This window comes from Lepus europaeus, chromosome 4, assembly GCF_033115175.1.
Source record: "Lepus europaeus isolate LE1 chromosome 4, mLepTim1.pri, whole genome shotgun sequence".
Lineage (NCBI taxonomy): Eukaryota > Metazoa > Chordata > Mammalia > Lagomorpha > Leporidae > Lepus > Lepus europaeus.
The window spans coordinates 100,137,226-100,164,644 of record NC_084830.1 but is presented as its reverse complement, the minus strand read 5'-3'; the positions used below and the strand labels follow the sequence as shown (position 1 = coordinate 100,164,644).

At 44.9% G+C, this 27,419-nt stretch overlaps 2 protein-coding genes across 3 annotated transcripts in view; both read right to left on the bottom strand.

Annotated features, from left to right (window-relative positions):
• Nucleotides 1-7,142, bottom strand: part of MAML1 (mastermind like transcriptional coactivator 1) — a 53,485-nt gene extending 46,343 nt beyond the window's left edge. Inside the window, 1 exon segment of the mRNA XM_062188557.1 lies at nt 6,539-7,142. Within this exon segment, the coding sequence (XP_062044541.1) occupies nt 6,539-6,865 (327 nt within the window). The 5' untranslated portion in view covers nt 6,866-7,142.
• A 2,132-nt stretch (nt 7,143-9,274) lies between these two features.
• Nucleotides 9,275-27,419, bottom strand: part of CANX (calnexin) — a 34,964-nt gene continuing 16,819 nt past the window's right edge. For both annotated transcript variants that reach the window (XM_062188555.1, XM_062188556.1), the window contains exons 4-15: nt 26,700-26,758; nt 25,941-26,082; nt 25,304-25,385; nt 24,269-24,461; nt 21,072-21,261; nt 18,231-18,344; nt 17,534-17,690; nt 16,674-16,889; nt 15,836-15,955; nt 13,633-13,756; nt 13,417-13,496; nt 9,275-11,100 (exon numbers count right to left, since the gene is read on the bottom strand). In XM_062188555.1, coding sequence (XP_062044539.1) covers nt 11,047-11,100; nt 13,417-13,496; nt 13,633-13,756; nt 15,836-15,955; nt 16,674-16,889; nt 17,534-17,690; nt 18,231-18,344; nt 21,072-21,261; nt 24,269-24,461; nt 25,304-25,385; nt 25,941-26,082; nt 26,700-26,758 — 1,531 coding nt within the window. In that variant the 3' untranslated portion in view covers nt 9,275-11,046. The remainder of the gene's footprint in view (nt 11,101-13,416; nt 13,497-13,632; nt 13,757-15,835; nt 15,956-16,673; nt 16,890-17,533; nt 17,691-18,230; nt 18,345-21,071; nt 21,262-24,268; nt 24,462-25,303; nt 25,386-25,940; nt 26,083-26,699; nt 26,759-27,419) is intronic.

Genomic DNA, 27,419 nt, shown 5'->3' with positions numbered 1-27,419 from the left:
ATCCTTTAAATCTTTCCAAATCCATCCAAGAGGCATCTCTTCCCCTGTATTCTCAAAGGCTTTATAGCCCTTAACTTGGCTTTGCAAAGTCCCACTGATCACCTGCCCCAACCAGACTCTGTGATACAAGTCCGCTATCCACAGGATTCCAGGCTCCTAGAAACCTCAACTGAGAGCTGGAAGAAACAGACAGGTTCCCAGGTTTCCACTCTGGATAACTGGACTTGGCAAAATGCTAAGAAGAAATATAAGACCTGGTAGGAAAAAGGGAGAAAATATCTTGGAATGTGGGGAATGAAAATGTGGATCTGGACTGGAGATCAGGAGACTTGTTGTAGATGAGAGATGCAGCCTAATAGCATCAGTGACACTGCCCAGAAAGAAACATTAAGACAAAGATGTGAGGCCAGTGCTGTGGCGGCTGGCATCCCACATGGGTGATGGATCAAGTCTCGGCTACTCCACTTCCGACCCAGCTCCCTGCTAATGTGCCTGGGAAAGCAGCAGAAGATGGCCCAAGTGCTTGGACCCCTGTACCCGCATGAGACCTGGAGGAAGCTCTTGGCTTCTGACTTCGGATCGGCTTAGCTCCAGCCATTGTGGCTATCTGAGGAGTGAACCAGTGGATGGAAGGTCTCTCTCTCTCTCTCTGCATATGCTTCTCTGTATGTATGCTTCTCTGTATGCCTTTCAAATAAATAAATCTTAAAAAACAAACAAAAAGATGAAAGATGTGGATGAGTACAATGTTGCCCAGGGGACACAGATATTTAAAGGAATTTTGTCAAGCTAGTGAATCAGGAATCTTCTCTTTTCCCTCTCCTCTCTCACCCCCACATCCAAGCCAGCCAGACAGCAACCACGTTCTGTCACCTCTGTCTTCAGGTGTCTAAAATTCATCTCCTCCTCCACTACCACCACTCCTAGGAGCTTGGAACACTACAAAAACTACATCTACTCTTACCCACACTAATCGCATACATCCTCCACTTACCAACAGACTGATCTTTAAAAATTTAAGTTATGGGGTGAGCATCTAGCATAGTGGTTAAGTCCACACTTGAGAAACTTACATCTCATATGGGAGTTCAAGTCCTGGCTCCTCTATTTTTTTTTTTTTTTAAATATTTATTAGAAAGGCAGAGGCAAACAGAGACAGAGAGAGGTCTTCCATTCCACTGGTTCACTTCCTAAATGGCTGCAACAGCCGGAGCTGCGTAAATCCGAAGCCAGGAGCCAGGAGGTTCTTCCAGGTCTCCCACGCAGGTCAAAGGACTTGGGCCATCTTCTACTGCTTTCCCAGGCCATAGCAGAGAGCTGGATGGGAAGTGGAGCAGCCAGGACTCGAACCAGTGCCCATATGGGATGCCTGCACTACAGGCTGGAGCTTTAACCCACTGGGTCACAGCACTGGCCCCTTCCTCTGCATCTGATCCAGCTTCTTGCTAAGGCACACCCTGGAAGGCAGCAGATGATGGCTCAAGTACTTGGTTGAGTTCCTGCCACCCACATGGGAAGCCTGGATTGAGTTCTGAGTCCCAGCTTCAGCCTGACCCTGCTCTGGGTGTTGCAGGTTTTCAAGGAGTGAACTAATGAATGCAAGCTCTCCCTCTGCCTTCCAAATAAAATGAAAACAAACCAAAATAAAAAGTTGGATTATGTCATGTTCCTTTTTCAAATCCTGCTGCTGCTTCCTCCTTCACTCATTCTGGTCTTGCTCATCCACCTCTCACACCGGCCATGCACTTGCCATGCTGCTCTAGACATAGCAATCTTTCTGTTCGTCACTAAGCTCCCCATGTCTCTGCCAAAGAGGCCATTCAAAGGTGGGTCTAACTGGAATGTTCTTTCCTGAGGCTTTCAGCAGACTGATGGCCTCTTGTTGTTCAGACCCTATCTTTTTCTTTGTAATAATTTTTTATTAATATAAAGGGAACAAATTTCTTATATCAGACCTTAATCTTAAGCTGCTACTGTCGATCACTTGGTATCATGTTACTCTTAATTTTTGCTTAGCACTTAATATTAACTTTTGAAATTACTGATCCTCTCTTGCTCTGTGAGAACAGAGTTTTAAATTTTCTTGTTCGCTGTGGCATTCCTCATGCCTAGGTGCTCAAATATTTGCTGCATAAATTACTGAGGGAAAGTAGGAAGAATGAGGGAAAACAAACAATCAAAAACCTAAAAAGAAAGTGAGAAGAGAGCAGAAGCTGAGAGAAAAGTCTTATGAAGCAGGAAGTCAAGAAGAACGATGACTAAGATGCCACTGCATTTGGCGCCTGCATCCTTGATATCCTTTAAGGAGGCAATTCAGAACAACAAAAGAGGCAGAGAAGGCAGACTACCAAGGGCAAACAAGCAAGTGGGACGTTCAAGTGGAAAGGGTAAGGACAGGAAGAACAGGGAACACTCAGAAAGAGAAGATACAAAAGAAAGGACCCTTCACTGTGCAGGGTATTTGCTCATGTCTTCAAGCTGAAGGGAGGACCCAGGGCATAGGGAGATATTGAAGATGAAAAAGGAAAGACAGTATCAGGACAAGGCCCCAGATGTTAAAGGAAAAAATAAGATCCTAAAGACAAACTGGTGTTCTTTTTTTTTTTTTTTTTTAAAGATTGATTTATTTATTTAAAAGTCAGAGTTACAGAGAGGCAGAGGCAGAGGGAGAGAGAGAGAGAAAGGTCTTCCATCCACTGGTTCACTTCCCAGATGGCTACAATGGCCAGAGCTGCACCAGGAGCCAAGAACTTCCTCTGGGTCTCCCACGTGGGTGCAGGGGCTCAAGGACTTGGGTCACCTTCCACTGCTTTCCCAGGCCACAGCAAGAGAGCTGGATCAGAAGTGGAGCAGCTGGGACTTTAACCAGTGCCCATATGGGATGCTGGTGCTGCAGACCACAGCTTTAACCCACTGCGCCATAGTGCCGGCCCCTGGTGTTCTTCTGAAGAAAACTACCCACAATCCCATACCTGTTTTATGTTTGGAAATAGCTACTCTTGGAAATAATGCTATCTGTATAATTTTTTAAAAGATTTATTTATTTACTTGAAAGGCAGAGTTACAGAGAGACAGAAGGGGAGAGAGAGGGGTCTTCCATCCACTGGTTCACTCCCTAAATGGCCACAACAGCCGGAGCTGGTCCAGGCTGAAGCCAGAAGCCAGGAGCTTTTGCTGGATCTCCCACACAGGTGCAGGGGCTCAAGCACTCAGGCCATCCTCTGCTGCTTTCCCAAGTACACTAACAGGGAGCTGGATCAGAAGTGGAGCAGCTGGAACTCAAACCATTGCCCATACAGGATGCTGGCACCACGGGCAGTGGCTTTACCTGCTACACCACAGTACTGGTCCCTGCATAATTCTTAAGAGTTTGATTTATAAAATCATTACTAAAATTTTACACATCTTTTTTAACACCTAGAAGGCATATGCTGCAGTGTCTAAAGGCAGTGAGTCAGGTGGTTCCAAGAACAAAAGTAGGTGGGGAAAGGACTGCCCATGCAAATGATACAACAGATGAAGCTAGGTTAAGGTTTGTACTATCTGTGCAGCTTTTCAGCAAGTCTGAAATTATTTACAAACAGGCTGAGACAGAGAGAGCGCACGCGCCACAGTGGGATTAAGCCTCATCTTGCAAAGCTAGCATCTGAGTGCTAGTCTGAGTCCTAGCTAGTCTGCTTCTAATTCAGTTCCCTGCTAAGGCTCCTGGGAAGCAGCTGGTGATGCCCCCAAATAGTTGGGTCCCTGCCACGCACATGGGAAACCGAGAGAGTTCCTGGCTCCTGGCTTGGCCCAACCCTGGCTGTTGCAGCCGTTTGGGGGATGGATTAGTAGATGGAAGATTCTCTCTCTCTCTCTCTCTCTCTCTCTCTCTCTCTCTCTCTGTTGCTCTGCTTTTCAAATAAATAAATCTTAAAAGAGAGGGAAAGAGAAATTTCACACATCTCAAGTTAAGTTGGGAAGGCAACTCCAGTGATGAAAGGTTGGCATGCAACTGTCACATTTCTTCTCAAAGTATCACAAACACACAACTTCCTCTCTGCTCAGCAGCTACAGTGTAACAGTGGGCTAGGGAAAGGGAATGAACCTGAAGAGTATTTTACTACAGAAAGAAAATGGTCAAGCTACTATAAAAGACTGTTTTACTAACAGAGTGAATGTTTGTATAGAGCGAGTGGATAATTCTCCACAACCCAGCACTGCTAGTAAAAACAAGTCAATCCTGTCATTAGAGCCCCGCGACTTGTTTTTAAAGAGCACAGAGTATAAAGAAAACCTCCTGGGCTCATTCCCTGACGAGGAGAGAAATGAGCCTGAAGCTCTGTCCCTGCTTCATCTCCAGCAGATGGTGGTCAAGACTTTGCGGCAGGGGTATCCCAAGAAGAAAGCCAGTAACCTCAAGTGAAGGTGAACGCAACAGTGTGTCTGCACCCTTTTCAGGCACACAGATGCTTTGCTGGTTCAGTACCTGCCTGTGACATGACTACCGCACACTTGGGAAAAACAAATCAGAACTTCCTTATGAAAGAATATTGATTAGATCAGTTACAGAAGAGAATGGCGGCTGAAAGGGGAACCTTCTCTTTCCCACCTCTCTGCACAAAGCTGTGCTCTCCAAGCTAAGACCCTACTTGGTCAAGGACTCTCCTCCCTGGCTCTGAACTGAAGGAGCCAGCAAGATGGAAAATGCCACTGTTTCCTCTGCAATAGTTATCTTCTGTTCCTACAACCCCATTCCAAGGCCAAAGAGCTCAGCTATAATCAGTGGGAGCCTGCAAAGAAAAAGAGCCCTCTTCCTAGCAGAGACTCACAACAGCAATTCCTACTCTAGGGTTTACAACGAGGCAGTCGAGAGTCAGGGCTTACTGTGGTCACACAGTAAGCTAACACCCAAAAGGATGACCAGCAAGCCAGACATACAGTCTAACACACTCAGGGTTCACCTCTCCTCAAACAGCACACACCTAGGTTCCCTTCAGGGTCCATGATTTAAAAAAAATCATTTGACCCCGCCTTCAAACAGAAGTTGAATCACTACTACTAAACTTTTAAGGGGAGGTTCAAGGCAACTGTTTGCACATAAAACTATCATTTTTATGAGCTTTTATTATTTCCTTCACCACTCTTAGGGCTTTCCTTAAAACAAGAACTGTCAGTATAGGTGGGTCATTAAGTTAAGTCATTTTGCTTTTTGAGGCTAGCGGACTGGCGGCGGGATTAGGGAGTAAACCACCACCAAGTTTAAGGTGATTCACTCAGCATGTGCTGGGTCGCTCCCCGTACGCCTTCAGGAGCTTACAGTCTAGTTGCAAGCTGTGACCTAAATATGTGGCTATGAGCTAAAAATAAATATCCCAGACCAGCTTCCGAAATGTTCTGACAAAGGAGATCCTGAATGCTGTGGGCCAGGGTGGTCAGAATCCACTTTGAAAGCAGGAAGGGGATGAGATGGGCCCGGCAGGATGGCGGGATTCTGAAAAGTGCAGAGAAGAAATCGACAGCAGCCGGTCAGTGTTGGAAATACTTTCACATCCTTACTCATTTATTTCGAATTTAGCAAGACCCTTTGGGGAAATAAGAAGCCCAACAGACTCCCAGTTTACAAGAGAGCAAATCGAGGGCGAGACAACTTGGCCAATGGATACAACAAGCAAACGAAGTGGGGGTGCGAACTCAGGATTCTGTCTTCAAGCTCAGCAGCCCCGCTGGTGCTGGAGAGGAGGAGCGCAAGAGCACCCAAAACAGAAGCTCTGCAGGGGACACCACAGGCTGGTCAGGACAGACTGGGCCTGAAAGACACGCCAAACAGTTTGCCCTCTCCCCCTCCAGCAAAAGAAGTCTCCAGAATTTAAAGAGGAAGGGAGAAAGAGCCTGAAGACTCGCACAGGGAAGAGTGGCACCACAGTCCCCCTGAGATAATAAAGATGTGAACTGAACACGCTGAACTGGTAACATTTGTCTTAAACTGTCAATGACCAAGAAAAGCACGAACAAAAATGCCCTTCTCTCCCTTTATGTAAATCCGTTTCAGGGAGGAAAACAGAACAAACCTCCAACTCAGAAACTTCACGAACACCTACTGGGAAACCAACCAATCTATCAACAACTATGTAACAGAGAGATTTAAAACAGGCCTCCTAAGTTAAAACTGGAGTTGTCAACAGTTCCGCAGGAATCTTAGGTACACAGTGAAATTTCAGGGTGGTCTAAAAGCAAGTCAATGAAAGATTTTCTGATTTCCCATTCAGAAGCAGTTTGGTAAACTGAAGGCCGACCGATTTCCATATTAAAGCCCTGACCCTGCTTACAGCTCGGGACCTTGCAAAGCCCAAGGACTCAATCAACATCTGAAGAATAAATGCAGCCAGGCCTGCTGTGCTTCGAGAACCTGACTGCCAGTCGGTTCCAAAATAAACCAACCCTTCAGCTGCCCGGGCCTCACGCAAAGGGCGACAGTGAGGCCACAGGGCCACTTCCCGGAGATGACAACCGCCCGGCTCCCCGCCGCGTCCTCTCCCCTCCAGCCGGCCTTACTCACCGCGCCCGGGCGGCCGAGCTCAGGGCCGTCGGCGGCATCCAAGCGCGCGGCCGGGGCAGGCGCCGGGGCCGGGGCGGGCGCCGGGGCCGGGGCGGGCGGCTGCCGGTGCTTGCCGGCGCGCTTGGCCTTGGCCTGGATGCAGCGCTGGTGCAGGGCGAAGGTGTGCTGGCGCTCGAGCTCCAGGCGCTCGGGCGACACGGCCTCGTAGCGGGCCTCGCAGGTGCTGTGGTGGCGCCGGCACAGCTCGATGCGCCGGCGGAGGCGCTCCATGACCGCGCTGTGCCGTGGCAGCGCGAACTCCGCCATGGGGCAGGTGGGCAGCACCATGAGCCGCGGGCTGCTCGGGCCGGGCCCAGGGCCCGGCCTCTCGGGGCCGGCTGGCACTGCGCGCTGCGCTCCCCGCCGCGGCCCCTGTCTGCCTCACGGCCGCGCCATGCTCCTGCGGCCTGCGGAGCGGGCTCGCGCGCAGCGGCGGACCGTCCTCCTGCCCGCTCCGCCCGACCCCTGGCCGATGCTCGCTGCCCACCTCAGGCCGCGGCCTGTCCCCGCCGCCCCGACCCCATTGTTTTCCGCGCTGCCGCCGCCGCCATCTTAAAATTGTTTTCGGGGCTCTCGGAAGAGGGCGGGCCGCTGCCGGCGACCTCGCGCGTCACGGCTGACGGACAGAGGCTCTGGCCAATGAGGGGAGGAGGAGCCGGCCGCCCGGGGGCGTGGAGATGAGCACGTAAGGGTTCCCGAGTGGTATTTAAAAGGAACTCCAGCGCGAGGGGCGGGCCGGATGGCTCGGGCGGGCCTGCGACCTGGAGGCCAAGCCGAGTGTGACTGACGGGCGTCGGTCCTAGCGGTGACCAGAGGTTTCTTGAACGCCGCCCCCGAAGGCAGGCCCTTCCGGGTCCCCCGGGGGAAGCGGGGTGGACGCCGAGCGGCGTAGCCGGCTGCCTGGCGGGCAGCGCTTCTCCATTCCCCTCCGCCTTCCGGGATCCGGCCGGGGAGCGCAGAGCAGCCACGCTGTTCCAATGCCGGCCGGTTTCCTGTCCTTCGCTCTCGCATCCAGCCCAGGAGCGAGCTGGTAGAGGGTTCGTCTTGCACTGTTTCGTCACTGGGCCTGCCACCGTCCACTTATGTACAAAGTCTGAACAACTTTCCGAAGTTGAGTTACTTCCGAAAAAAAAAAAAAAAAAAAAAAAGACCGGCAGATGGGCGGAAGTGTGTGCAGTCCAACTCTGAGCCTGGACTGCGAGCGTAGTCTGTTGGGTAAAAACCGCTCTAAAACTGCTATAGATACCAGGAAAAAGTAAAACTAAATGGTGTAGCAGGGGGTCGGGCAGGCAACACTAGGAACACATGAAAAGGTAAGGTAAAATGAGGAGATACCAGGAGGCCGCACTTTGAGAAACACTCAGCAGCTCATCAAGGTTTTATTTTTAAAGCCCAGGCACTTGGCTCTGGCCCCGCCCAGCCACGCCGTTGCGGCATTTGGGGAGCAGATGGGAGCCCTGTAAAAATAATAAAGTCTTAATTACATTTTCATAGAAATGCATAGACAAATACAAATTCTAACTTTTTGGTGGAGGAGGGACACAAAAGCAAGAGTGCCTAGGATTAAAGAAAGCCCTATGGAGCCCCATTACCAGTCTTCAAACATTTACATTCTACACGGTGAGACTATTTAAATAGAGTAATAGTAACTTAAGAGTGCTGCATTTTGTGTACTTAGGTAAGTAATCCAAAAGCCTGCTAGTACATTAACTCTTGGGGGATAACTTTCGATATTACCACTGAAATGCGTAAGTATATGTGTAGTCCTAAACAAAGATTACTTTCTGGCAATTTTCAAAGTTCAGTGAGAGCGGAAGTTTGGTATTACAGCTTCAGTCGCTTCTTGGGACTCCTGGATCAGGAGTGCCTAGCCTGAGTCCCCTGTCCTCTGCTGAGGCAGCTTCAGACTGATGCAGCCTGGAAGGCAGCACAGAGCTAGCTGTGGCCTGGCCCAGCCTTGGCTGTTGCAGACATTTGGGGGAGTGAACCAGCAGTTGGAAGATATTTCTGTGTCTTGCAAATAAAATGGAAAAAAAAGTGTCCAACGAATCCCTAAGTCTTAATGTTACCCATAAATTCCCTCCCTTTCTAGGCCATCCCTAGGAAGAGGCAAGATTATGAAAGACTGACTCAAACACATGTGGCGACAGTTATTTTGCTGTCCCTAACAGTTTCTGCATATCAGCACATTCTCAGGTAGTGGCCCATTAAAGATGAATCAATTACTGAAACAGCTAGACATATGCACTGAAGCTTACTATGAGAAGGTTCAGTCAAAAGTAGGTCACACCGGGCTTTAATCCACCACCACTCAGTAATGTGACAATCTGAACATTCTTTTGTGGTTAAGAAAAATCAGGGAATATAAGCTGCTGGAGAGTGGACCAGTAACCATCAGGTAACATTCTAAATGTAAGAGCCTGTTTAAGAGCTGAAAACTGCTATCCATGATGTGTCAGATGTTCAATCAGGAGGCCATACCGTCAACAACTCAAAAAGACAACCAAGCAAATGGGTTGTTTTTGTTTGTTTTGAACCAACTTTGCTAAAGAACCCTGGGAAGACAACAAACACTTTTTTCACATCTCAGCTAGAAGCAAGGAATGAAATGCAACGTAAGAGGAAAGTGAAGAACACAATTTCTGGAAATGCAATGCTTTCACCAGTTTGCTTCAAGGAGAAACCTGCAGACAATACTTCAGGTCTTGCTAAGTAACTGTTTATTTGCACTCAATACATTTGGGAAAGTTTGCTACATAGCTAAGGTCACTGTGACCACAAAACAACAAATGAAAAGGATAAAGCACTGAACAGCAAGAAAAATGCATCCCACCCTCAGAGAATTTAAGTGAACCAGTTTAAAAAAAAATATAAATGGATACAACCTTCATCTTTTACAAATATACTTCCTCCCCCAAACCTCCCCAATATAAACACTGTGGCGTGTTTATATATTCAGTGCAAGAAGCAGTTTCATCCATACATTTGAAATGCTCTGAAGAAAGACGAAAACTAAAATCCCATCTAATTCTGAATACATTTCAGTGTGGTGTGATAATTACTGCAGTGATGGGGGAGAGGCTTGGATAGCACCCATCTGCATTCTACATGAAAACACAAACCTAAAATCACTTTAAAAAAATTCTACAAGCCACATTAAAAAAAAAAATAACAGGACTGCTTTATTATGTAAATTTAAGATCCAACTGTTACATGAATTGCAAATGAAGACTTAAAATATTTAGCAGCTACAAAATCTGATAATTCATGCTATATGTCACTCCTCCCATAAATACTTTTATCCTGTGTTCAATTACAGTCAATTCTGAATTGGCTGACCTCTGGATCAGACTTCTAAAGTCTTTCCACAAAGTAAAAGAAATGGAAAATATGTATTCTATCCTGTACTTTGACCCTGGAAAGGTGTGGGTCTGCTTTAAAAAAAAAAAAAAAAGAAACATACACGTAATCACAATAAAGCTTAACACTATGCAGAGCTTATAATCATTTTCAGCAACGGACTGGAAGCTGCGCTGTGAAGAAAATGCATAGCAGAGGAGAAAGCTGGGAATCTGGGGAAATAGGCAAGGAAAACAGTGTCAACACAGTGAAGAGTGATGAGAACATCTACTCCGGAGCTCACATGCCCTGCTGCATCTGCTCCAGACAGGAGCCTAGAACACCCCTGTGTGTGAAGGACAAATGCTCAAAATGCCCAAGGCACTAAGCCACCTCCCTCCACCCACTGCTGTCCAGGAACCGAGCAGTCCCAAGGGTAACACACACACACACACTTCATGGTCTCACCAACATCAAGTGAAAAGATTTTTTCTTTTTATATGTCTATTTTTAATACAACTTAAACGGAACCTTTATATAAATTTGGGCTTCCATCCAATCCCTCTCCTCAATTTCCATAGGAGGAACTGAGCAATGGAAGCAAGCAAAACAAGATTATAACCACAGATGGCTGCACTCTGACATGATCATCAATCCTGAGGGACAGAGACACTTGAATGTTTTAATACCAAACTTAAAAAAAAGTTATAAAAACTGCAATTCACCCCCCTAGCATTCTAAAGTTGGTGTTATTTCTGCATTGACAGATTAATATATTAAATTAAGCCAAAGTTTTAAAGACTGGCAAAGTTCTATCATTCTATTTTAAAAAACAAAGATGTTTAAAAACAAAAACAAAAATACAAGTTAGTTGCTTCATGTTACATCTCTCAACCATTATGTTCAATGTTTTCTTTTCTACAGAAACAGGGTCCTTTGTGTCACAACTGCAATTATTTACTGCTAGATGTTTAAAATCACACGGACTAGTGTTCGACTGGGACCTGTTGATGGTGACGTCTTGAGGTTTTCTGAGTGTCAACCTAAGGTGTGCTGGGTCCTCTCCTGGGACCCCACTTGCAAGGGAAGGGGAGGGAGAGGAGATCACAGATCAAGTTCTTAAGATTGTTTCACTCTCTTCGTGGCTTTCTGTTTCTTGGTGATCTGTTCAAAATTTCATCCTCCTATTGGTGGGAAAGAAAATTCATGAATTAGCACCTCTAAAAAAATTCCACACATTTTCAAGATCAAGACTGAGGGTAACTCATTTGAGAGAAAAACTACAGAATAATTAAGGAAAATGTACCAAAACCAATGGTTGTCTCAAAGGTGGTATTCTAATTTAGTCATTCATTTTCCAAAAACATATTTTTATCAATCTAACCCATATTCTCATAAAAAGGAAATTGCTTTACTATACAATCTACCAGGCCTGTGAACATCTCAGCCACATTGAGAAGAAAACTGAAGACCACTCCAACAGACAAATTTACAGGTTTTTTTTCTATCACAAAGCTTAAGACTATAAAATATCCCATGAAAATTCTGCCTTTACTTACACATATTACATCTTTTTTTTTTTTTTTTTAATGTGAGGCTGTTTGGGGGATATAAAAAATATGTAAGACACAGTCCCTATGTTCAATACTTGCATTCTAGTTAAGGTATAACATATCCACTGAAAATACGAAGAGTCCTTGAAGTTCATGGGAAAATGGGGATGGGGGTGGGAGGACAAATGTTTGAACACAGCACTTATGTGCCTCTTGAGATGCTGGCATCGCATACATATCCAAATGCCTCTGCTTCCCATCCAAGAGTTCTAGGCTCTAGCCTGGCCTAGGCCTGCCTGTTGTGGACGTCTGGGGAATGAAGTGGTGGGTAGAAATCTTTCAAATAAAATGAAAATACATAGAAAGTAGTGAAAAGTACTTTAGTGCAAAAAAAATTTTTAAATCTAGGTTTTTTTCCAGAATATACTTTCACAAGCTTTCTGAATGCTCCTTGTATAAATAAGATACAAATATCATTGACTTTTATCAGTGGGAAGGCAGAGTTGTGGTAACAGGAAGTGGAACCTCAGGAGAGCTTCAGTCTTAGAAGGAACAGACTCAGACTTGCTGGAAAAGGGACAGATGCCAGCAAAGGCATGGGAGTGGACATAGATGCTTTCCTTCCTCTCACACCCCACAGAGCCAACCTAGCTCAAAACCTCCTCTCCTACCATCGTGCTCTAATGGAGACTCCTGCACAGCCCTCTCGCAGGCTGTTCACTCTGCCTGGAATGTTCTCCTGGTGCCATCCTCAAGAAAAATTCTTTTAATCTCTTTTCCAAGTCTTCACTCAAATGTCATCTTTCCAACCGCATCAACAACAATCTGTTTTGTTTTCTAACATACTGTGTCCTTATAAAGGCTATTGCATATTGTCTGTCTGGCCTGCTGTCTAGAATTGAAGCCACCAGAGGCAAGGCATCTTTGCCTATCTTGCTCACTGATAATGCCTGGTGCATGATGGGCACTAAACAAGTATTTATTAAATGAATGACTTACTGCATGGACAATAGGAACAAAACATTTACTAGGCAAGGGGACAGGCAGTTAGATAGTGAGTGAGAGACAGACAGAGAAAGGTCTTCCTTTTCCACTGGTTCACCCCTCAATGGCCGCTGTAGCTGGCGCACCGCGCTGTTCCAAAGCCAGGAGCCAGGTGCTTCTCCTGGTCTCCCATGCGGGTGCAGGGCCCAAGGACTTGAGCCATCCTCCACTGCACTCCCGGGTCACAGCAGAGAGCTGGACTGAAAGAGGAGCAACCAGGACAGAATCTGGTGCCCTGTCTGGGACTAGAACCTGGTGTGCCAGTGCCGCAGGCAGAGAATTAGCCTATTGAGCCGTGGCGCCGGTCCTGAAGTTTCAATCTTAGCATTTTATTACATTCTTTCTAAAACCTTCCACTTAGCCCAGAAAACCATTTTCAGCATAGAAAAATACTTGAGATTATGATGTAGCTTAAAGTTAGCAAATAGGGGACAGTGCTGTGGGTTAAGGAACCACCTGTGATGCTGGCATCCCATGAGGGCCAGTTCAAGTCCCAGCTCCCTGTTAATGAGCCTGGGAAAGCAGTGGAAAATGGCCCAACTGCTTGGATCCCTGCCACCCACGTGGGAGACCAGTTGGAGTTCTAGGCTCTTGGCTTTGGCTTGACCCAGCCCCAGGCATTGCAGCTATTTAGGGAAGGAACGAGCAGATGGAATCTCTCTCTCTCTTCCTCCTTGCTCTATAACACTGCCTTTCAAATATAATCAAGAAAAAAACTTTTTTAAAAATTAGCAAATAAAAAATGCTGACCTGTATCACTAAGAATCCCACTTTAACAAAATTGGCTCTAATAGAGTTTTTACTGTCGTAGGCATTGTATACTATCCCATGAATATATTCTCTTTACTTAAATGTACCTTCAATTTACTGCTTGAAATATAAAAGAATTGCCCGTTGCTTTACCTCTGCTTTAGGTTTCCTATCTTCCTCCTCTTGGCTGACAGTCCCACCATCTTCTTCAGCATCACTCTTTTGTTTCTCCTCTAAAACAGAAATTAAAGTCAAACACGTGAGCAAAACTTTCCATTTGTTTCAGCGTCATTACACAACTCTAGGTCTAAAACAAGCCATTGTCTTAGGGTGTTGGCTTAAGCAGCATTTCAGGGGTCTACTTCTTACCAAGCTTCTCTTCCGCCTCCTCCTCTTCATCTCCCTTGTCCTTCTCCTCCTCCTTCTCTTCTTCCTCCTTCACATCTGGTTGAGGAGCATCAGTCTTTTTGTACTCCATAGCATTGGACTGTTTCTGAAACATTACCCAAAGTGCAATGGTTTCTATCATGTTTTCATTACTACATCACCATGGCATCATTGAATACCTACAGGCAAAGTGCTGAAGCATAGTGGATAAAGCTGCCACCTGTGGCATCAGCATCCCATATGTGCGCTGGCTGGAGTCCCAGATGCTCTACTTCTGATCCAGCTCCCTGGTAATGTGCCTGGGAAAGCAGCAGATAATGGCCCAAGTGATTGGGCCCCCTGCACTCACAAGGGGGACCTGGATGGAGTTCCAGGCTCCTGGCTTTAGCCTGGCCCAGCCCTGGCTGTTGCAGCTATTTGGGGAGTGAACCAGTGAGCTGAAGATCTCTCTGTGTAACTCTGTGCCAAGGGTAGATCATAAACCTCATTTAGAAGCAGGAAGCCCAAAGATGATTTTCTCTATATGATTGCATGAAACAAGAGCTAGCCAACAGAAACAGAAAGGCTGGTACCTTCACATGTACTGTTTGGGGAGGGCGGGACTGGTGAGGTAGGAAAGGCCAATGAAAAGTCAGATACTAAGTCAAGTGGTGATACTAGAAAGAAAAGCTGGGCTGCACCCAGATGGTGCTTTCACATCTAAATTATCTTTGTTTTTTTAGAAAGCTGCTTCTAAATTTTACAAAGAATAAAAAGAGTGGTGCTATAGATCTGACCCTGATCTGGGCACAGTAAATAAAGTTTCAGAAGCCAAATGGGCCCAGTCATTACTGAGTACTACATCTTAGTCACATAAAAAAACTTTTTTTAATTTACTTGAGAAGTAGAGAAAAGAGGGAGAGCAAAAAACAGATGGAAAGCGCTCCCATCTTCTGATTCACTCCCCAAATGACAGCAACAGCTAGAGTCAAAGCAAGAACTATGAAATCAATCCAGGTTTCCCAGGTGGGTAGCAGGGACCCAACCCTACTACATGAGCCATCACCACTGCCTCCCAGAGTCAACATTAGCAGGAAGATGGAGTCAGAAGCCAAAAGCCAGGACTTGAAACCAGGTACCCGAATATGGAATGTGGATGTCTTAACTACTAAGTCAAATGCCTGCCCCATCTTAGACATTTTTTTAATGTTTGTTTATTTATTTGAGAGGCAGAGTTACAGGCAGTGAGAGGGAGACACAGTGAAGGGTCTTCTAATCGCTGGTTCACTCCCCAAATGGCCGCAATGGTTGGAGCTGGGCCGGTCCAAAGCCAGGAGCCAGGAGCCAATTCCAGGTCTCCCACATAGCTGCAGGGGCCCAAACACTTGGGCCATCGGTCCGTTGCTTTCCCAGGCCATAGCAGAGAGCTGCATTGGAAGAGGAGCGGCTGGGATGGATGTCGCTGCACAGGCAGAGGATTAACTTACTGTGCCATAACACTGGCCCATCAGAGTCATTTTTAACATCATAAGAGGTCTTTGTAAAAGTGATTCCAAGGGGCCAGTGCTGTGGTGTAGCAGGTAAAGCCACCGCCTGCAAGGCCGGCATCCCATATGGGTGCCAGTTCGACTCCCGGCTACTCTACTTCCGATCCAGCTCTCTGCTATAGCCTAGGAAAGCAGTGGAAGATGGCCCAAGTCCTTGGGCCCCTGCACCCACATGGGAGACCCGGAAGAGGCTCCTGGCTCTGGATTGGCACAGCTCCAGCCTTTAAGGCCAATTGCGGAGTGAACCAGTGGATGGAAGACCTCTCTCTCTCTGCTTCTCCTTCTCTCTCTGTGTAACTTGACTTTCAAATAAATAAATAAACCTTAAAAAAAAAAAAAAAAAAGTGATTCCAAGAGGCCAGTGCTGTGGCACAGCAGGTTAAAGCCTTGGCCTGCAGAGCAGGCATCCCATATGGGCGCTGCCAGTTCAAGTCCCAGCTACTCCACTTCTGATACAGCTCCTTGCTAATACACCTGGGAAAGCGCCAGAAGTGAGTGCTTGGGCCCCTGAATCCATGTGGGAGACCTGGAAGAAGCTCCTGGCTTTGGATCAGCTCAGCTCTGGCCATTACTCTCTGTCTCTACCTCTCTAATTCTTACAGATAAATGAATAATAATAATAAAAAAAAAACCACCATGATTCCAAAACAAATTCTTACCTTTCCAGAACAGCAAAAGAGGATAACAAGGAACACGGGCAGAGCCACAGTCAGAATGTAGACCACCCAGAGCCATGGGCGCTCCTCTGCTGCCTCGATCATCTGCCCCACCACACCTGGCTGAAAAACAAAATACAGGGCTGATGCATACCAAACACAGACTGCATTGTTGTTTCCACTGTTAAGGCCTACAGCTCTACTCAGGCTCCACTTTTTTCAAAAGGAAATGAAGAGAAAAGCTTCGATTTTCCTGCCCCCCTTTTCAGCACAGTGCTGTCACTTTCGTAACTACAAACGCTGGCTTGTTAATCACCTGACGATCAGAGAATGAAGAACTACTTGATCTCACTATCTCTGGCTCTCCAATTCCCACTTTGGCTACATGACCACGTTTGAAAAATCTATATGTTGAGCAAACCAAGATTCAACATTTAAGAGTACATTAAAACATAGCCTAAATGGCAAACTGAGATATACACATAGGCAAACTGAAAAGTGACCTTCACATAACGGACAGAATCTAAGTCGCTACATTAGGCGAATGAAATCATGTCTAAAACTGCAGCACTCACAGGCATATGAGGGTGCTATAAAACGTTCATGGAAAGTGAATATTCTGTTTATTCTGATGCAGAAAGCACTTTGAAATCCATTTAGTTTTTTATAAAATGCACTTTCCAATAAATTTCTGCAGTAGCCTCCTATGCTTGTACTTTTAATGCCAATATTACCAAATAAGGGAAAAGATACACCCTAGAAAAGACAGCTTTTCACAAAGGAACAAGTATTTCCTTACAACAGAATTAAACGTACAGAAGACAATCCAGCAAGCACAAACCTCAGCAGCCCCGTCAGCAGCTTTCTTCAGGCCCCACCCGTCGTTGGCCCAGTCATCAACCACCCTCCGATCAGCAGAAATGATGAAGTTGTCAAAAAAGATGTCAGAGGTCATGGACCACAGCTCCAAACCAATAGCGCTGAAAGGAGTCATTCTGAAAGGTTCCAGATCTTCAAAGAAATCTGGATTTGGTATTTTCCTGGGTTTCCAGATTCCCTAAGGGGGACAAGAGGAATGTTTTCAAGAAAAACTGTTTCAGATAATGACTAACAATTTATAGCAAACCTGTAAGATGAATTCTGCATAATCAATAAAGATTAAATACTAACTTTGGGAAACATCAATGAACAACGGGAAGAAATGATAAATGCTACTGGTGTTTCACACACTCTGTCTCTAAGATTTCTAGACTCTATTCTCAATCTCTACCGTCCTTGACATCATCTCCACAGTGAACTGGCACGTCACTACTACACGATTTGTATTCTTACCATCTCATTTGGACCTTAATCTTTTACAGCTGACATCAAGCAAGGAGCTATTTTGACATGCTGGAAGCATCAACTCCTACCCCAGTCCTCTACCCACCACATGACACACATCACCAAACTTGAGATTCAGATCCTGTGGCTAAAGCACCCTCCTTTCAAACATAAGTCATAAAGCAAATCTAACAGCGATTCTCTCTAGCTTCTAGGTCTCCCTCTGCAACTCTCAACCCACTAAGCTCTCTCTCACCTTAGGAAGTTTACCTTCTGATCTTCATTCAATAATTTGAACAGAGTGATCAACCTGGGATCACACAGCCTAGTGAATACAGACAGATCAAGGAGAACAACGGAACTATAAGAGGCACAAACCTGGTAGTTAGGATTGTCAATCATGGGAGGCTTCCATTTGCCTTTATAACTGGGGTTGTCAATCATGGGTCGCTGCCAGACACCACAGCCAGGGGCTGACTCGCATTTAGGGTTGGCAATCTGAGGAGCCTCCCATTCACCATCCATATCTTCATCCCTGTGGAGATATTCAACAAGGAACAAGTAATACGGGGCTCTGTGATGCTGTCACGGGGCCACAATATGTTAATACCATCTTCTCTTGCGTTTCTATTTCCAGTAACAGCTTTTCACGATACATTAAAAAAAAAAAAAAAAAGGTCATTAAATTTGGTGAACTTGGCTTAAGTATTAGTTTCATTTAAATTAACACATACACACGCATGCACACACGTGTGCGAGTGGGGTGGGCCTGCATTCCACATCAGAGTGCCTGGGTTTGAGTCCCAACTCCTCCAGCTCCTTACTCAAGCTTCCTGCTACAGAAGACTCCAGGAGGCAAAGGCAATGGTTCAAGTTATGTGGTTCCTGCCTCCACATGGGAGACCTAGGCAGATCTGCACTGAATTCCCTGGCTTCGGCCCTAGCTCAGCTCAGGCTGTTGCAGGCCTTTGAGGAGAGAATCAGCAGAAGGGAGCTCTCTGTTGCCACTACTGCTATCTCCCAAATAAACAATAAAACAAAACAGGTCATTTAAAAAGTTAGCTGAAACTTTTACCAATCCTCTGGCTTCTCTGCATCAGGGTCAGGCACATATTCAGGCTCATCATCTAGCCAGCCTTCAGGTTTTGTGGCCTCCTCATCTGGAATCTTAGCAGGGGCATCTTCATCCCTTAAACACGAAAGAAAATGTCAGTGATAACACCAGCAGGAGAATCACACTGTAATCCCATTCTGACTCTGAAACAGAATTCTGAAAATATTTAGGTCTTACTTAATCTGGAAATTTTAAATAATCTTACAAGAAAATATTTATAAATCATGTATCTGAAAAGGGCCTAGTATCCAAAATATACAAAGACCTCTACAACTCAATGAAAACACAACATCAAAGGATTTCAATAAACAATTCTCCAAAGACAACAGTAACAACCATGTGAAGAGATGCTCAACATCATTACCTATCAGGGAAATGCAAACAGAGCGATACCACTTTATATCCACTAGGATGGCTACAATAAAAAAGATGGAATAAAAACAAGTGTTTGAGGGGCTGGTGCTGTGGCACAGTGGGTTAATGTCCTGGCCTGAAACGCTGGCATCCCATATGGGTGCGGTTCAAGTCCCGGCTGTGCCACTTCCGATTCAGCTCTCTGCTGTCGCCTGGGAAAGCAGTAGAGGATGGACCAAGTCCTTGGGCCCTTGCACCCAAATGGGAGACCTGGAAGAGGCTCCTGGCTTTGGATCAGTGCAGCTCCAGCCGTTGCAGCCAGCTGGGGAGTGAACCATCAGATGGACGACCTCTCTCTCTCTCTGCCTCTCCTCTCTCTGTGTAACTCTGACTTTCAAATAAATAAATTAATTTTAAAAAAAACACACAAGTGTTCGGGAAGCACGCATTTAACACAGAAGTTAAAGATGCTACCTGGGATGCCCACACCCCAGTGCCGGATTCAAGTCCCAGCTCTGCTTCTGATTCTTGCTTCCTACTAATGCAGACCCCAGGAGACAGCAGATGATGGCTCAAGTATTTGGGTCCCTACCAAATACACGGGAGACTTAGAATGAGATCCCAGCTCCTGGCCTCAGTCCTGGCTGTTCCTAGCATTTAGGGAGTGAACTAGCAGAGATGGGAGAGCTCTGTCTCTGCCCCTCCAATAAGTATTTTTAAAAAGTATTGGTGAGCGCCTTGCGGCACCGGCACACCGGGTTCTAGTCCCGGTCGGGGCGCCGGATTCTGTCCCGGTTGCCCCTCTTCCAGGCCAGCTCTCTGCTGTGGCCAGGGAGTGCAGTGGAGGATGGTCCAAGTGCTTGGGCCCTGCACCCCATGGGAGACCAGGAGAAGCACCTGGCTCCTGCCATCGGATCAGCGCGGTGTGCCGGCCACAGTGCGCCAGCTGCGGCCGCCATTGGAGGGTGAACCAACGGTAAAGGAAGACCTTTCTCTGTCTCTCTGTCTACTCTGCCTGTCAAAAAAAAAAAAAAAAAAGTATTGGTGAGGATATAGCAAACTGGAACCTCATACATTGTTTGTGGGAAAATTAAATGGTGCAGCTGTTTTGGAAATGTTTGGCAATTCCTTAAAAACTTAAACAGTTACAATGTGATCCAGCAACTTTGCTTTTAGCCATGTACTAAAGAGAACTGAAAATACACATTCACACAAAAACCAGTATGTAATTTTTCATATCGCTACTCAACACCGAAAAAATAAAATGCAATATTCACTACACAATTCAGTAGTATTCTGTCATGAAAAGAACTGAAGTACTGAACTGCACCCTCTTCAACATGGATGAACTCTGAACATTTACCCTAAGTGAAAGAAGCCAGATACCAAAAAAACACATTCTAGATAATTCCATTTACAAGAAATCTCCAGAAGAAGTAAAGAGCAAATCTGGAGTTATGAGAGGCTACAGGAAGGGAGAAATAGGGATGACCACATAACACTATGAAGATGTTAATAGCCACTGAATTATATACTTGCTACAAAAATTACTCCTCAAATAAAAGTTCACCAGCAGCTACCCAATTTCAAAGTTTTACACAGTTTGCTATACAAATGCCACTTTAGTTTACAATCAAAAATATCCTTCTGTCCTTGGTCAGAATCTGTTTTACCAACCTCTGGCTTGAGATATAAATTAACTGTATGAGCTCAGCCAGCTCTTTTAAGCCGAACACTCTCACCTTAATTAAGGAATAAAATACAGAACAAGGTTGACTCTAACTTATATTGCCACATACATATGTGTACATACCACACATACAAATAAACTTAACACTTGTATAATGGAAAGGCACTATAATGAAAATCAAGTATGGCTATATACTACACATTAGAGTTCATTTCTCTTCACTCTAATTCTCACCCTACACAAAAAGTCACAATGGTTCTCACCCATGTCAAGTTCATTCCTCCTCTTATGGAACACAATGGTCTTCCACTTAGTTAATTCTCATCCTACTTTCTTTCAAGTCTCAATTTGATTTGCCCTGCTCCAGGAAACCAGGCCTGGGTTAGGTACACCTGGCACTCTGGTCACTAAGTAGTACCTTCTCAGACTACTTACCATACTACATGCTGAGTTCCTTTACCTGCCTTATAGCTGGACTGAAGCACTGGGTAGGGATATGTCCTTCTGGTTTAGTATTCTATGACCCAGTACAGAGCAGAGATTGGTTAAATGGAAAAAGACTATTTTTCAAACTAAAATTTAATATTTCAGGACATCAAATATAAATGTGAATTCAAGGGCACATTTGGAATGGCCAAGTCAAGAGCTCTGGGGTCTTGCCACAAACTATCTGTGTCACCACAGGCAAACACGGTCATCCATTTTGGCAGTTCTGAAATACTGTCCTGACTCTAAACAGAAAGCTCCCCGAGACTCACCAGTCATCAGGCTTGACAGCATCTGGATCTGGTATTTTTGGTCTTTCATCCCAATCCTCAGGTTTCCGGTCTTCCGGATCCTCAATTTCACGTGAAGGATTTACTGCAGGAGTCATGTCATTTAGTAGATTTCCGCTGTTCACAACAGACTGGTCAACCAGTATTTCAAAACTATTATCTGGATTCAAGACTGGAAGCAATTAAACGCAATGAAAAACAGTTAATTAACCACTTATTGCAAAGTTCCCTTCACCACGTGACTTGTAACAAAAAGCTGCAGCATAAAAGCATGAGAAAGACCACAGGCACTGAAGTCAGAACATGACCCACCATGCTAGGCTGCTGGGGGCCCTGGTCAAAGGGACCCCTTTTCCTTATCTGCAGAATATAAATGCTACTTCCTTTGGTTTCTAGGAATCACAAATAATAGCAGGCAAGTTACATTTACTTACTATAACCACCTTCTAATAATCAAAGCCCATGTATTTATTTTTCCCAGGACTGGTATTGCCACCATTTGTGTTACCAAAATCACAAATTACACAAACCTTTTCCAATGCAGCTCTCTGCTAATGAACCTGAGAGAGCAGCAGCAGATGACCCACATGCCTGGACCCCTGCACCCACATGGGAGACCTGGAAAAAGCTCCTGGCACAGCTCTGCCACTGCGGCCATTTGGGGAGTAAATCAGCAGATGGAAGACCTCTCTCTGTGTCTCTCCCTTTGTCTCAAATAAATAAAAAAACTTTAAAAAAATCTTTGGCTGGCGCCGCGGCTCACTAGGCTAATCCTCCGCCTTGCGGCACCGGCACACCGGGTTCTAGTCCCGGTCGGGGCACCGATCCTGTCCCGGTTGCCCCTCTTCCAGGCCAGCTCTCTGCTGTGGCCAGGGAGTGCAGTGGAGGATGGCCCAAGTGCTTGGGCCCTGCACCCCATGGGAGACCAGGAGAAGCACCTGGCTCCTGCCATCGGATCAGCGCGGTGTGCCGGCCGCAGCGCACCTACCGCGGCGGCCATTGGAGGGTGAACCAACGGCAAAAGGAAGACCTTTCTCTCTCTCTCTCTCTCTCTCTCTCACTGTCCACTCTGCCTGTCAAAAAAAAAAAATCTTTAAAAAAAGTCCAAATCCTTAAAAACATTTTAAGTGGGGGGGCTGGCACTGTGGTATAGTGGGTAAAGCCTCAGCCTGCAGTGTCAGCATCCCATATGAGCGCCGGTTTAAATCCTGGCTGCTCCACTTCCAATCCAGCTCTCTGCTATGGCCTGGAAAGGCAGCAGAAGATGGCACAAGTCCTTGGGCCCCTTGTACCCACGAGCGAGACCTGGAGGAAGCTCCTGGCTTCGGACTGGCATAGCTCCAGCAATTGCGGCCATCTGGGGAGTGAACCAGTAGATGGAGCACCTGTGTCTCTCTCTGCCTCTCCTTCTCTCTCTGTGTAACTCTTTCAAGTAAATATAAATCATTAAAAAAAAAAAAAAACATTTTAGGTGGGATTTATGCTACAGCCTGGATCATACAATTCAATGATGTAAGAGGCAAAGCAGATGACAGGATCCTATGCTGCAGTTATCAATGATAATGAAGATACTGTCAGGAAAGACTCTCACACTCTTACATAGTTAAGAAAGCAAGTTAAATATAGCAAATGTAATTTCTACAAAAGTTAAATGTGTTTATATGCAAACACATAGCACAATGCTGATTTTTCAGATAATTTAAAAATGTTTATTTGTTGTTCATTCATTTACTTATTTGACAAAGAGAAGATGAAACCTGACAGAGCTGCCATCCACTGGCTTACTCAGAATTGCCCACAACCGCCAGGGCTGGGCTAGGCAGAAGCTCAGAGCCAGGAACTCTATCTAGGTTTCCCGCAAGGGTGGGAGGACCCCAATTACTCAGGCTATCACCACTGATTCCCAGAGTCTGCTAGCAGAAAGCTGTAGCTAAGAGCCAGAGCTGAGTACCAAATTCAAGTACTCCTACATGGGATGTCGGTATCTTAACCACCAGGCCAAATGCCTGTAAATATTTAGATAATTAAGTATCTTCATTTTGCTTATTGTTATCTTCTGAACTGCAATACCCTGAAAACATATTATTTTTATAATAAAGATTATTATACTCTGTAGGGAAGAGTCACATCTATTTATGATCCCAAACCAGCAGAAGTGTCTTCATTAAAATAACAAAAACCAGGGTGGGTGTTTGGCCAAGCAGTTAAGATGTCAATTAAGATGCCCAACAACCCTTGGGGCTGGCGCTGTGGCATAGCAGGTGAAGCTGCCGTCTGCAGTGTTGACATCTCACATGGGTGCCAGTTCAAGTCCCGGCTGCTTCACTTCCAATCCAGCTTTCTGCTATGGCCTGGGAAAGCAGCAGAGGATGGCCCAAGTGCTTGGGACCCTGCACCCACGTGGGAGACTGGGAAGAAGCTCCTGGCTCCTGGCTTTGGATCGGCACAGCTCTGGCTCTTGCGGCCAATTGGGGAGTGAACCAGTGGATGGAACATCTCTCTTTCTTTGCCTTTCCTTCTCAGTGTAACGCTGACTTTTAAATAAATAAATAAATCTTTAAAAAAAAAAAGATGCCCACAACCCATACTAGAGCTGCCTGGGTTGTAGTCACAGCTCCACTCCTGATTCCAACTTTTTGCTAATGGGCACTCTAGGAAGCAACAGGCTCAAGTGGTTGGGTCCCTGCCACCACATGGGGAGGCCATGAACTGAGTTCTCAGCTCCTCATTTGTTGGAGGCATTTGAGAAATGAACCAGTGGTCTACAGCTTTCTGTGTGTGTCTTTCAAATAAACAAAAATAAATTTTAATAACAAAATAAAAAAAACCTATTCCAATATCCTACTCAACTGTTCAGGCATTAGTGCATCCAAAAAAGTTCAAATAAGCAATAACTTTGAAGATCTGCATATGTATTTCTATCATATGTCTTATTCTTTAACACTTTAACAGTAAGAAAGTAAACGAAGGGAGGAAATGAGAAGACCAGCCAAGAAGTTCTTTACAAGACACAGAGCTAATTCTTAAAATAGTCCCAAGCCTCAGCTTTCAAGTCAACCTACAGACAAGAAGCTTCTTCCAGTGCTGACACATTCGGCTCATTCTCTATTAAGATAACTCAAAAGGCTTGCTTAGCAAGCATGGGTATTCTCTAAATTACTGTTACCAGGCATTCTTACTTAATGTATAGAGATGTGTCTTCTTATCAGTGAAATAGGTCTTCAGATCTGCGTCCGGCCGCTTAGCATGCTTTTCTTCATACACCCCTGTTTTGGGGTTTTTGTGGCGGAAGATGAAGTGCAGTTTATAGTCCTCGCCACATTTATCTGGTCCAAACATAATCGTGTAAGGGGTCTTGTCGTGGAACTGATCCTTCAGAAACAAAAACACATTTTTTATGTTCAGTAACTCTAGTCAGACTAAAGTGTTCAAAAGCAGCCTTTCAAAAATGTACTTCTTCTCGGCCGGTGCCGTGGCTTAACAGGCTAATCTTCTGCCTTGCGGCGCCGGCACACTGGGTTCTAGTCCCGGTTGGGGCGCCAGATTCTATTCCGGTTGCCCCTCTTCCAGGCCAGCTCTCTGCTATGGCCCGGGAAGGCAGTGGAGGATGGCCCAAGTCCTTGGGCCCTGCACTCGCATGGGAGACCAGGATAAGCACCTGGCTCCTGGCTTCAGATCAGCGAGATGCGCCGGCAGCAGCGGCCATTGGAGGGTGAACCAATGGCAAAAAGGAAGACCTTTCTCTCTGTCTCTCTCTCTCACTATCCACTCTGCCTGTCAAAAAAAAGAAAAAAAAAAAAAAAGTACTTCTTCTCAAAAACTCTAAATAAGTCATAATTAAAAGAAAAGCTGATTATTTTATAAGGTTTGTTTTAGATACCACTGAAAAATACTAACTAAAAACTATCAGGAAATTTAAAATCACAGTGCTGAAAAAACAGTAATGCATGTATCTAGTTATTTCCTAAAATAGAAATACACTTCTAAAACTAAAAGTTATACAAAACAGAAGCTAAAAAGTCGATAGCTTTAAATTTCATATTTCAAATAAAAAGCACATTATTGTCACAGTCAATATTCGCAACCAAACCAAAGACTTAAACAACAGAGGAGGAGGCCTTTATCTTACAGGCATTATTATAAAACCTCCTTCTCTGTTCTCTAAGATTCTTGTCAAATAACTGTGGGTGGCCAGCCACATGAGCAGTACCTACCAGGTTGAGTTCTGGTGTCTTAGAAAGCAGTTTCACATAGGCACCACCACATTCTATTCCATTCTGGAAATTAACCTCATACCTAATTTCAGAAAAATAAACAAATAAATAAAATAGCAGAAGAAGCCCTATGGCATTCTGAAAGCTCCATTAGTTCCCTCCCCTTCCTACCAACTCGCTCACCTGTTTCCACATTTTATGCTCATCTCTAAGAAAGATTTCATTTCCATTGCTTTTGAATGGCTACCGAATCTCACAAAAATAACTAAAATAAAAATTAGACCTTACTATAGAGTCCCAGTAAATGCTTTTTGCAAAATCCAGAAGCTTATTATCAAAAGAAAAGGATGAATGAACAGTGTGTTTCAAAATGTGTCACGCAGGAAAATGATATTACAGGATGCTTAAATTAATTCAGAAATCCTCACTGTAATTTTTCTAAGAATACTTCTAAAAGTGTGTGGAAAAATGCAATGAAAAGATAAGTTTATTTTGGTGCAAAAGTATGCTGAAATCCAAGCAAAGTTTTTTTAAAATACGCATTTTTTCGGTAGACTTTATAATCTCATTATCTCACTTTTTTTTGACAGTCATTAATTTTTAAAGAAAGCTTTTATCAAACAGGCATTCCACTTACTGAACAATGAGAGGCTTGGTGTCAAACAGGAAGGGCTTGTTCAGTTTAGCAGAGATGGCATGATGCTTGGCCCGGGACATCAACACCAGTCCTTTATCGCCTGGAAGCTTTGTTTCCTTCATTTCGTCAACCTCCCACTTTCCTACAAACACCACAAAAGAGCTTCACTCCTTAAATACATCTTTAAGTTGTCCATCATACAGATGAATTTTTGACATTTCTTGTTCATCATAGCACTGCCTGGAAAAGACTTTCCATTCCTAACAGACAGCAACACAGGTGATTAAGTAGGTCTAATCCTATCAAATATATTGAAGGCAAAACTCAAAAATGGTGAAACTCCCAAGGAAAAATTTTAAAACACAGATCTCCCCTTGAAGTAGTCTTAAGAGATGCCATGGACTTTGTGGCAGAGCAGGTAAAGCTGCTGCCTGCATGCTGACATCTCATATGGGGCTGGTTTGTGTCCCAGCTGCTCCACTTCTGATTCAGCTTCCTGCTAATAGTCTGGGAAAAGCAGTGGAAGATGGCCAAGTGCTTGGGTCCCTGCACCCATGCAGGAGACCTGGAAGAAGTCTTGGCTTCAGTCTGCCCCATTGCTGGTGTTGTGGCCATCTGAGGAGTCAACCAGCAGGTGGAAGACCTCTCTCTTTTTTTCAAATAAATAAATCATTCTTTAAAAAACAAAAAAGAGGTACCATGGAGACAACATGTCAAACCTCAACCTGCTTTGATATCCAAACCAACTATAATTCTCACCATCATATTTAGCAATTTCATCATCGGTGTCATCTTTTTTGGCTTTGGATAAAATCCACCTGTAATTAAAACAAAGCCACAAATTAAGATTCAAATGACCTGTGGAGACAGTATATTTTCACAAAGCCAGATTTATCTTCTTAGCATTCTTAACCACTCTACTTTCAACTGTAAAATGTCACTCAAGTAGTGATAATATAGTATTCAATCTATAAGAAAAGGTACCAAACTCTTTTTTTTTTTTTTAAGATTTTAAAGAGAAAAAACTTGGGACTGACACTGTGGAGTAGCGGGTCAAAGCCCCAGTCTTCAGCATCAGCATCCCAAATGGGCACCAGTTTGGTCCCAGCCACTCCACTTCTGATCCAGCTCCCTGCCAATGTACCTGGGAGAGTGGCAGAGATGGCCCAAGTCCTTGGGTCCCTGCACCCACGTGGAAGACCTAGAAGAAACTCCTGGCTCCTGACTTCAGATCGGCCCAGCTCCAGCTGTTGCAGCCACATGGGGAGTGAGCCAGTGGATGACCTCTCTGTCTCTCCCTCTGTTTATAACCCTACCTTTTAAATAAATAAATAAAATCTTAAAAAAAAAAAAAACTATCTGAAAATCTTTTGTGAACATGAACACAAGATACAAGAGATACAAGAGCCATATCACTACATAAAATGCTATCTAAAAGGGATCCACTGTGATGTTTGCTTTCTAGATTTTCCTCTCCTA